The sequence below is a fragment of the Glycine max genome, chromosome 15, assembly GCF_000004515.6.
Source record: "Glycine max cultivar Williams 82 chromosome 15, Glycine_max_v4.0, whole genome shotgun sequence".
In the NCBI taxonomy this organism is placed as follows: Eukaryota; Viridiplantae; Streptophyta; class Magnoliopsida; order Fabales; family Fabaceae; genus Glycine; species Glycine max.
The window spans coordinates 19080979-19093449 of record NC_038251.2 but is presented as its reverse complement, the minus strand read 5'-3'; the positions used below and the strand labels follow the sequence as shown (position 1 = coordinate 19093449).

At 28.9% G+C, this 12471-nt stretch overlaps 1 protein-coding gene across 1 annotated transcript; it reads right to left on the bottom strand.

Annotated features, from left to right (window-relative positions):
• Positions 1 to 4501: 4501 nt before the first annotated feature.
• Positions 4502 to 8582, bottom strand: LOC100305493 (cytidine/deoxycytidylate deaminase family protein). Its single transcript, NM_001249256.2, has 5 exons — positions 8384 to 8582; positions 6991 to 7050; positions 6575 to 6765; positions 5490 to 5594; positions 4502 to 5006 (listed from the first exon to the last, which is right to left on the bottom strand). Exons 1-5 carry the CDS (start codon positions 8397 to 8399, stop codon positions 4818 to 4820), a joined length of 561 nt encoding a protein of 186 aa, NP_001236185.2. The 5' UTR covers positions 8400 to 8582; the 3' UTR covers positions 4502 to 4817.
• Between the last annotated feature and the right edge of the window lie 3889 nt (positions 8583 to 12471).

Sequence of the window (12471 nt, the reverse complement as noted above, 5' to 3'; positions counted from 1 at the left end):
ATAGTTTTATATTTATTAACTCAGAGAAACAAAAATGTCATACCATAATTGGCTAAAAAGCAAATAAAATATTATAATGCGCGTATTATCCGGAATAGATGGATAATCATAAATAAAAATTCAATCTCTAAATGATTATTCAGTGCGTGCGTTTTTTTAACATATTAGGGAGTGAGTTGGGATCATTTTTTTTTTCTATTAATAAAGTTAGCATGCAATATGGATATATAGCTATGGCTGTTTAATGATCTTTCACATAGGATTTGGGGTTTTATGAGAAGGTTAAAATTAAGAGAATGAAAACAAATATTACATGACATTCTAAAGATCAAAGAGAAAGAAGATTAATATGATCAATTAAGGGTTACATTTAATTGAATCATTTTCATATAGATAGATGATGGTTTGAGGCCAACATGAATAATTACCTTGAAAAGTCCAATTTACAAGACAAGAAACACGCACCGACTAAGTTGATCAATTTTAATGGACTATTAATATTGAATTGATTGGATAATAACTAAGTCTAATTTTTATCATTTTATTTATAATTTTCTTATTATTTTTTTTTGACTTAATTTTCTGGTGATTTTTTATTTTCTCTTAGTCTTAGTGTTTTCTAGAATGTTTCATGTTATTTAGTAGCTGGTGGAAATTTATTTTCATATTTATTATCATTTATTTTCGTTTAGTAACATCTAATTATCAATGCATTTGATAAATGCGTATTAGTGAGAATTTATTATAACATTTCAATATTAGCTTATAAATAGGGAACTCTACTATCCAAATGTAGAATTTGAATATTAATGAAATTTGAGATATTATAAGAGTTTTTTCTTTATTATCTTATCATTTCAGTATTGAGTTGCACTCGATGAGGAAGCTCTATTTGGAAAAAAAAAAAATGTAAGAGTCTCTCCCGTTGACATGAGACTCGAGAAAATGAGCTTTTGGGACCTCGATAATTCAAGAAAACATGAAAGGGATACATAGTTAGCGAACCTTGGATATAACTCAACATATGCTACGTGAGAGTTAGAGTTAATGAGAAAATATACGTTTTTATTTTCAAGTTAGCAACTTTTGAAGAAAAAATACTACGATAAAAGAAATGTAAATCCCTGATTTTAACTATTTTTATTTTTCAAAAGTATATTATAATAATTAGTCTAATGTTATAGAGTAAAACAGATATAATATTAATTAATGTATTTTCTTTTATGAAAAGTGACCTAAATAGATCAGTTGAATTAGACATTGAACTTGGGCATGAGTGAAATAATTAGAGATATGATTTTGGGCTTGTGGACTATGATATTGGGAGACAAGCCATTGCTTCCTGCACTCCCATATTTTTTTCAAATACCAAAATTGACATTACTATAGCAGACACAATGTAGGGTAGTCATTGCCGGCACGTGCTACTCCTTGTCACTCTTCATGTTCATAGATCACTACAACCATCGGTGTCGATCCCTCTCCCTTCGAGACACTAATCTAACACCCCATGTCCTCCTCCAACAAACAGTGCTTCCATGTAGGGGCGCTCTTCAACCTTTTCAAACAAATTGCTTGCTCAAATCCTCGTCATCCCTTTGGTTGCACCTCTCCCCTCACACTCATTCCTAGCTCAATTCATTCCTCCTCTCCTTGATTTAAATCGAGAACACCAAATCCCATCTCTAAATCCTCCTCTCCTTTATTTGTCTTTTTTTTTTTTACAAATATACAGCTTTATTTCCAAATTGACAATTCTAGAATACTAAAATTTGTTTACATAATTCTGAATTTTCAATTTCAGAATTATGTATATGCATAGTTCTGGAATGGGAAATCCAAAATAAAGCATATCTTTTTTTTTATTTCAGATTGTCCAAAATATTTTCCACATTGTTCTTTCTTGGAATAATGTATGAATAATTTTGGAGTGGACAATCCAAAATTATGCATTTTCTTTTGTTTATTACAGATTCGAGAATCTAGAATGATAACTAGATCTGAAAAAACAAAGAAAAAAGCAAAGGATATTTTTTACCATTCGAGATTTGTATAGGGTGCATGATGCAAAACATGAGGCGCAGGAAGCAATTGCCTAGACAACAACAAGAACGGGCTATCTTAAAGGATTAGGCCCCAAATGTTAAACTGTTCGTGGGCGAAACTAGATTCGGTAATAATAATGATTAAGGATAGGTGCATCGATAGAAATTGAACATGTGTGACTCAAAGATTATATGTTCGCATTAGTAAAAGATAGCTTACATATAAAATCAAGCAAAAGATTTGGAAATAATGACTCCATTTATCTTAAAATTACTTTTCAGCAAATTTATTCTAAAAATGTTGTTTCTGATTCTAATCAATTATGCATATAATTTATTTTTGAGCAATATAATTTTAACATTTATCCCAATGCAAATGGAATGGTGCTCAACTAACGAGGAATTGGCATTTAGATAGTAAAAAAATCACATGTTGGTCAATAAAGCAAGGATCGATAAATGATAAAAAAAAAAAAAGCAAGGATGGATAGTCAATATTATTTTCTTAATTAATGGTGAATTGATGGAGAATCCGAGGATTAGTGGATTGGGTTTTGATGATTAAGGTTGCATTCTAACTAGAACTTTCTTAATTAGTGGTTACTTAACAAAGAAGCCAAGAAGCCTTTTAAAATAATAATAATAATAATGAAGGCAAGAAGATTTTGAGTAAGCTAAAAGTCTCCATTCTAATTAAATTAATTTCTTACTAAGAATTGATGCAATTTAACATGATCAAAGATTAAACATTATTCACTATGGACCAATCCAAAAATATCCTTATTAAGGTTAAAGTTGACCTCTTTCTCACATAAACTCTCCCTTTATTCTCAACCTTCCTCATTGTCTCCCATTCAAAATGGCTATTGACTATGTAATATTTTACAAATAAAATTATTGTCATAAACTTATATTTACTAGAGTAATACTATATTTTCTTATGTCAACAAATAATTGATCTGAGTGACAATAAATTCAAGTACTTTATGTAAGTGGTCAAGATTTTGAATCTTAACTCTTCTATATGAAGAAAACCTAGGAGTGTTTGAGGTGCAGTTTGATATAATTTTGATTTAAAATTAGTTCGAGCCAAACAAGAAAATTAAGTATGACGTGGTTTGATTTAGTTTAAATTATTTATGAAATCTAAACTAAGCGAAATCAATCTTTTATAGTTGGATTCGGTTCAATTTTTGTAGTTTGAGAATTTTGCTAGTAAGTATCAAAAACATGCTAAAAATGTTTGTTATTAATTAAACTAAACTTAAATAATAACTAATTCAACAATCAAGGTTATAAATGGACAACAATAATTTTAACAATTGAACTTAAAATAAAACCGTAATTATTTTTAAGTTGAATAATACTCAAAAACCATTCAACTTAAATAATACTCATTTAACTTAAAAGTAAAATAGTAATTGTTTAATGTTATTCGTCACTCAAGGAGAGCCCCTCATATCAAGCAAGTTTCTTAGCGCCCTCCTTTAAAGGATTGGGTCAAATGCAACACTATTGGGACGACAAGATGCTCCTGAAACGTAACTGGTTGCAGAGGTATCTTCAGAAATCACCTTGCTGGTATAGTGGGTTGTTTCACTTTTAATGTTGAAGTAAAAAATGCCCTCTTTGCGGAGATCATAGCGGCCATTAAAATCCATTGAGATAGCTCATGAAAGAAGTTGGAACAAGCTATGGCTTGAATGTGACTCTGTCGTAGTGGTTCAAGCTTTCAAAGATGACAAAAATTGTCCTTTGGTAGATAAGGAATAGGTGGGAAAATGTTGTCACTTTGGTTAACTCTATGTCATTTATAGTAGGTCACATATTTCGTGAGGGAAATACTTGTGCACGTAGTCTAGCTTCTCATGACACTAGCTTAGACACTATTTGTTGTTGGGACTTCATTCCCGCATTTGTCACTAAATTTTTTGCATTGGATAGAATAACTCTACCTTACTACAAGTTTATCAGAGTTTGGTCTTGGCCTACCAAGGGTTTGGCCTCATGTGTTCTCTGGGTTCTGTATGCTTTTTTTTTATTGCTTTGTTGAATGAATTGGGGTGGTGTAGGTTTTGCTAGGGGTTGTTTTGGTGGCAATATGGTTGGGATGAAAAAAATCATTAGCTTCTGCCATAGCCCTCTTTTGCCTTAAAAAAATAATAATCATTCAACTTAATAAAATTAGTTTAGTTTGATTTGATTTGATTTTTGTGTGTCAAATCGCAAATTCAATTGATGGTTTAAAAAATAAAAAGTCAAACCAAATCAATGATCATCAATTTTTAAGTAATTTTTAATTTTTTGATCAGTTTTCAATTTTATGTTTGATTTAGTTTGATTTTGAACATCCCTAAAAAAAATCTTGTTAGGAGGAGACATTAATCCACTTTGAGTACCTTCAAATCTCTCAAAGAATATTATTAGTCTTGGTGAACAACAAAGGATATTCTTTAGCATCATATGCGTATAAAAGTTAATAGTGTATCCACTTACAAATTCATATAAATCCTCTTAAAAAGATATTAAATGAAAACTTTAATAAATTTAATGTCTTAAAATATAAAACCCCATTCAATATTTACGATCATTACAAGGATTTAACATGAGAATGACATCAAATATCACAAAGTAAATTTCACTTTGATTCTCTTCTCCCCATACAATTTATTCATTAGGATTTAGGATACACGAGAGCAATGAGCTTATTTATGTGAACTCAGATTTCATCAGGTGTAAATACCTAACGGCTTAGGAAACATGGAGATTCAATTAATACATTCGGAATTTTTCCTTGGTTCTCTCAAAAACTTCTTCAGCAATGTTTGCCGCTTTGCCATCAGCCCTTTTAATCTCCAATTGTGCTTTCTGGTAGAATCCAGTGCCTCGCAATGCATCTGAAATGAAGTCATCGAATCCAATAGCAATTGCTGCCTCTGCCTTTGCTCCATAAACCAACCTCTATATAAATAAAGTGAATATTGTAAGAAAGTGTGCCCGAGAGTAAGCATTGTAAAATAAATTTAATTTTCATGTACTCTATCTTTAAAGATTTTTAAATAATAATCAGATATTAACATAAATTAATTTTTAAAATAATTATTATAAAAATCAATAATTTTTTTTCTTTTGATTTTTAAAATATGAAAATAAATACCAGCTAATTTACAATAACTCAGTGTCTATTAAACTAACTAAATTAGACTCCACTTGATTATAAAAGTTAGTAATCATACAATACAGTATTATTTATGATTAAATAATAATGTGAAAAACTTTTACACTATGTACTTTGCATAGTGGTTTGGGATAATATGTATGAAGTCTTGGTTAGAACCTTAATGGAACTATTGTACACAAAATTGTACTTTAATTAAATTCTTGTAAAATTAATAAAAGGTATAGATAAATTGAGAAGCGTAGAAAAAACAGGACATTTCCAACCTTAACTCGTGAGAGGTGAATTGCTCCAAAGCACATAGGGCAAGGTTCACAAGAAGCATATATTTCACAGTCTGAAAGTTCTATCTGGTTTAACTTTTCACAAGCCTGTAAAATGAAATCATTGAGTTTAAAATACAAATCCTAATAATTGCACAAATTATGGTTGCTGCACATAAAGCTGAAAAAAATGCAGAGTAATGTACAATCAGTTCTGTTTTCATGGAATTTAAAGATGTTATAAAGTTTGACTGAAACCATAGCTCAGAAGAGTAAGGCAAAAAATTGATAAATTCTGGCGGTGAACTCGTCACAAAGATTGGATATTAAAATTTCAATTGATACAAATATCCTGAAGTATGTATAGAATTGATACCATATGCATAATATATTTTCCTTGTCAAATCCTGCAGCAGAATATAAAATAAAATGAACAAAATATTAAGATTTCAAGCCAACTTGCCAACTGGAATCCACTGAAACTATATAATAAGCAAAGACAAATGATGCTCAACAAATATGACAGAGATTGCAGCTAAAAATCAATTCTAGAGATCTCCACTATGTTGAACATAGTAATTTCAAAGCTAACAATTCTTAACCATTAACCTCTCCAATGAAAATATTATAATATTCACCATCCTAGTGGAAATCTCTGATAGTATTACTCGGAGAAACAGCCCAGATAGATGATATAAAAGAAAAAAAAAAAGTACACTGATACTGCTATTTAATTATAAATTATTATTTATAATAAATTTATTAATTTTTACAAAGATTATCTTTTAAAATTATGCCAACAATAATTTATTATTAAATAATAATATAAAATTATTTTACATAATCACTCAACTCATAATATATTATATCTGGACATCCATTCATAACATTACAAGAATAAAGAATTGCAATTTGCACATATACAATCAATTGCCAGAGAAAGCAAGGCAATGACATATCCCTCTTGTGTGGTGATAAATGCTGCGTAAGACAGAAAAGCATAAATGTATATACCAACATATACTACAAGAAAATATGCATTTTAAAGCAATTTAAGGAAATTATCTGGCTATATGCAATCATCTAACCTTTCTTATAACAGTGACTTCTGCATGAGCAGTAGGGTCTGTGTTCCTCAGAACCATGTTGTGACATCGAGCAACTATTTCATCATTACATACTATAATAGCACCAAAGGGACCCCCATCTTCACAGTCTACCCCTTTATAGGCTTCTTCAACAGCAATTCTTAAAAATTTGTGGTCCCTTTGCTGTATAGCTAATTAGCCAATGCAACACCAAAAGCTAATTAATAAGATGGTAGCACGATTTCATAATATGGCATTGAAACCTCAAAAGGGAACCTCAATGTATCATTTAATTTTAACTTGTATAAGACATTTAATTTATTTTACTTTCTTATTTTTATTTATTCTAAAAGTACTAATTGAGGCATCAATCAAACAAAGAATGCAACAAGAAAGCTATTGTTCAGAAGCATTACCTTCCTTATGTCCAGCAAACGCAGAAGCTACTGCAACAGTTCCATTCTTGGTTTGAACCACTGGGATGATCAAGAAAGCAAAAAATTATAAAGAATACTAAAAATAATTGAGCAATAATTATTACCCTTTGTGTGGATTGGGTTTACTTGGGAGAGAGAGGAAAATTAGAGGGAGTGAAATAGAAAAGATTTTTTATTTTTGTGTGTCTGGTTAGAACAGAAATGAGATAGAGAAATTGCACAAATTATGGGCTCTACTGTAAAGTAAACCCTCTTCAAATGAGGTGAAAATAAGATGATTTGTGACTTTTTTATTTAGCTTGTTAAGAAATTGAATATTTTTCTATAACATTTTTTAAAAAAATAATAAATAATTTTATGTTGAGAAAAAATAATGAAGTAAAAAGTGTTTTTTAATTACCATAAAATATTTTGTGTAATTTTTTTTATTTTTACTTTCTTTTTTATTGATCTTTTCACTCATCTAAATAAGCTGCTAGAAAAATTTTCCACTATATTTTGTGTAATTTTTTTTATTTTTACTTTCTTTTCTATTGATCTTTTCACTCATCTAAATAAGCTGATAGAAAAGTTTTCCACTTCTTTCTTTTCTGTTTATATCTATCCAAATAACACATATTTTCTACTTTATTTCTCTTATATTTCTATTTGTTTATATTATTCATTTTTATTTGTTTCATCACTGTTTTGTTATGCAAGAAATTAAGGAAAGAAGGTGGGAGGATGGAAAGAAAGTGAAACCATCTTTGTTTCATTCAAATATCTTTAGCTATTGAGGAGCAAATATTAAAAGTGAGTGGGACCTACAAATTTATCAACCTTTCCATACCAAAAATAAAAGGAGAGAGAAATATTTTTTATACATTAAATATCTAAAATATCATTTTTTTTAGAGATATTTATGATATTTTATATACATACTAAATAACTTCTTTTCTCTTGTTTTCTTTTCTTTAAAAAACTTATAAAATTTCTTTCACTTCCTTAAACTAAACATATATACCCTTAATCCAAAGAAGGCATTAGGGAATCTGGGTGATGCACCAATCCACTAGAAGTTCATGTTTAATCTATGGAGTGGCTCAGTTTATACACTTTTGTTATACTACCAGTGCAAATTGCAGTCTTGCAAAAGCCTTATATGACCTTGTACTACTCTGACAATTAATATAAGACTAGTCGACAATTATCATTTATAAGTACATAGGAGAAATATTAACATTTGTTCAAAGCGAAGCATAAATATTGGAAATGTTGAAATTAGAGGAAAGAAATTGATTGTGAGGAGAAAAATAAAATCAGAATCCAGGTATATACAAAGGAAAAGAGAGAGATAATGAGAAATTTCTTTCCCCTAAGAAAAGGCACATACCATTAACTTCCTCCATGACTTTGTTGATGTCAACAACTAAATATAAAGACCTATTAACTTGGTACACTTAACTGAAACTACCTTGTGTGAACTCTGATAAATCAACGACTTTGTTGGGCTATATATAGTAGTACATAGGTGATGGCAATGAAGTACAAGATCAAGACTCCAAGTGGATGATGACCATGAGAGAGAAAATGTAATCCACGATGAATGCAGAATGTGGTTCCCCATACATATATATGTCAACAATAAAAAATTATACTCGACCATCCAATAACATTATACAATAATTTAAATAGCAGTATATTATTCTCTATCCCTCTTAGTTAAGTTAGTCATCTTATTCCGTCAGAAAAAAAAATGTTAGTCATCTTATTTTATATTTTCCTTTCCTTCTACGTATTTCATAGTGAGTATTGATAGCATATTTTCTAACATGCATATAGTCCAAAACACTATGAGGTAATGATTTCGATTTTTTTTTTTTACACGTAGGGACATTGTTAAACATTTAATAGATTGGTAAAATGAAAAATAAAAAATAAGATATATGATAAAATGAGCACAAGAAAATTGGACAGTAAAATTTACAAAACAATTATAATTAAATGATAAAATATATAATTAAACTTACATAAACAAAAATAATAAAATTGTATTATATATCATCGTGATGATTCAAGATCATATAATAATTTATCTTCTAATGCATTTTTGAATATTGGTTAAATGTTGTTAAATAAAAAGTGAGATATATAAAATTTTATATTTCTTAATAAAATTTAATATACAATAAAGAATACAATAGAAAACATGTTAATCTCATTTCTTATATTTTACTATATGAATATAATAATAACAAGGGTCTTCCTAAGATGACGCTATCATGCAGACGCTGAATGTTGGAAAGAATATTCGACATCAAACAAATAGCCACATGGGACAAAAAAAAAAGTCTTTTCACACTAATATTAGTTATATATATCTTTCAAGAAAGAAGGGCATAAATAGAAGGAAAAGAATACAATCAATTTAAAAAATTGGATTTGAGAATAAATATATAGAATAAAAATTAGAGTATAAATTAAACTAAATATATAGAATAAAAATTAGAGTGTGAAAAAGGCATGTGAACGGGACTTCAGAATTAAGATAGGAATCATCACATGACTCATCCGATATCAACATACTTGATGCAGACTGTACTGTAGTTATTAGTTACGGGGCATCATGGTCTACAGAAAGGTGGGACGTGATTCTCGATCTCGTGACACGCCCAACAAAGATTGTGAGCATTCCTATCCAATGTCTTCACAAGTTTTGATAAGTTGTCAACTATATCATGAATTGGATTGGATTATTTTTGTTTTTATATAGATAAATGTTAGTTGTCTGAGTCTTAAATATAATATTAATTTAAATATATTTTTAGTTTCTCAAACAGTCATTTTTCTTTTTTCTTTTTCTAAATCCAAAGTTATTATTTTTAGTTTTTTATTTTCATAAAATATTTATTTTATTAGTCTCTCCATATATATGTAAAATATTGAATTAATAATTTGTGATAACTTTTGACGGTTAAAAATTATCATAAATTATTGTCATATGGAAAAATAGACTAAAAGAAGTAATTTTCAAACTAAAAAAAGTAATTCTGAAGTTTAAAAGACAAAAAAAATTAACTTGGACACTTAAAAAATTAGGGTCTTACTAATCAATATTTTAAAAATATTAGTTAAAGAATTAAAAGAAGTAAGATTTTATTGGAAATCATGTGGGCACACATTTTAAAATCATAAGGAGGCTTATTTTTTTTGTCTCCCAACAAATTTTTTTCCCTTCTACTTCCTTAACCAGTGTCTTTAGTGTACAGGTTAAGTGTACAGGTTAGTATGTTTTGAAAAATTGTAACCTTAATTTAAGTGATTAAAAACATATTTAAGCTTATAATATTTTATCAAAGATTTAATTTTTGTTTTTTCATAAAAAAGTAATTTTCATCTCCCAAAAAGTTAATATTATTTGACACACTTTACCTGTTTATGTGTTTAGTATAAAGTTAATGACTATCTTAACCAACACCCGCTAGTTATGTGATGCAATGTCAACATGTGATACCTTCAAAAACAATTCTAAATCCCTAAATAATTTTATTTATGTACCTTAAAATGAACTCTACAGAACCAAAATAGTAATATCAGCTTTTAGAGGTTTTAAAACCAAAGAAAAACATTTTATAGGCTTATACTACTAGAAAAAGATATTTAACATAAATACTTTAACATTTATTTTATATAAAATCGATGTTATTAAAAGGGCAGTGACATAATTATAAATAAAATGAGTTCAATAACATCTGTTTTCCAAAGACTGATGTTAACATCACCATGTTAACATCGGTTTTTGGAAAACCAATGTTAACGTGGAGATGTTAACATAAGTTTTTTCAAAAAACTGAATGCTTTTTATGTTAATGTCGGTTTTTATAAAAACTGATGTTGTTTTTCGGGTATATATATATATAATTTCCCTCTTCTCACACCCACTCTCACTCCCACTCTCAGTTTAAAGCTTTCACTTTCATGGTGCTCCAACTCCTCTCTCTTATTGCCCACACTCCCACTCGCACTCACTCTTCTGAAGCTCACACCCCACTTGGACTCGTTGTCGGTCATGTTCTCGCTCTTGGTGGCCACTCTCCGCGGTGGCAACAAGTTTATGAAAAAAGAGTTGTCGATATGTCTTTCTCTTACCTTTGGCAACTTAAATGAACAAATTCCATTTCAATGCTATGTCAGGGTTCCATTTCAAAATCGCATTGCCTCACTTGAGTAGTATACAACAGATTTACTATGACTGTCACCTATTCTTGTTCTCGCATTCTTCGTTCTCGCACTCGATATCATTTGCTGGTTGAATTTTGAGGGTTTGATTTTAGGTTTTTGGTTATTTTTTAGTGATTTGGTGTTAGTTAGGACTTGGAGATAGGATTATGTTGTGCTGATCAAGGATTGATTTTTTAGTTTTTGAATTTTCATATTGCTTATTTGATGCTTTTTTGTCTTCATTGATAATTATTTTGGTTGAATTAATGCTTCTGTTACTTGCCTTTTTTATATAAGCAATTAAAATTTCATCATAAGGAGTTATTAAATTAAGTTCAAGGTGCAATTCCTAGAATTGTCTGTTGGCTATTTTACATGGGGGGATTTCAATTATGGAATTTAGTTTTTTCACAAAGTTATTAGCCTGATAATTTTCTTTTTGTTTACTTTACTTGATGGCTACACTCGAATTTAACATAGCCTCATAGTTAACTATATTCAGGAAATGTTCCTATCAAGTATCAATTCATACTTGTAGTCACTTTCAACAAATTTTCCTGGGAATGAGTGATAGGCATGATAAGTTCCCAATGGCTATTATATTGGTCAACATTAGTTAAATAATCTTACTTAGGACACTTTTTGTTTTTGCTGAATTTATATATAGACAGCTTGATACTAAACTTCCACTTAAATTGTTCAGTTAACAAATTATTTCACATCTTTTTTTTAGAGAATTATTATTTCACATCTTAAACATCATGTTACGAATATTTTCATTTGTCATTGGTCCAATATTGAAAAGAAAGTAGTTGTAACCCACATATTATAACTACTTGTTAAAAATTTAATACATGCACCTTTTATTTAATTTTATTCAATATTATAACTAGTTTTTAATACTTAATTAATGTTTGAAATTCATTAGACGAATACACATAACTGACCTGTTAATATTGTGATGCTATTGAAAATTATGTAGGGGTCTAATAATGTTGTTCTTATTTTATCGAATTTTGTAATTTGACTATATATATATATTAATCTGAAATGTTCAATGTAATTTGTAGGCACTTTTTGTTTTCATGTTTGCATCGTGATCACAACATTTGTTGTTGGACATTATAGTGATCATCATCATAGGTACGAATCTTTTTCATAAACTTTTGATGATCTTTTATATTACAAATGCTTTTATAACTTGTTGATTGTGTTTAGTGACTATTGCTTTATATACAAGTTATGTTCATGATGAGTGAA

Coding starts and splice junctions, on each gene's coding strand:
- LOC100305493 (NM_001249256.2), bottom strand. Junction 6,766..6,990: donor GTTTGCTGGACATAAGGAAG/GTAATGCTTCTG, acceptor TTGGCTAATTAG/CTATACAGCAAAGGGACCAC. Junction 5,007..5,489: donor TTCACCTCTCACGAGTTAAG/GTTGGAAATGTC, acceptor TTATTTATATAG/AGGTTGGTTTATGGAGCAAA.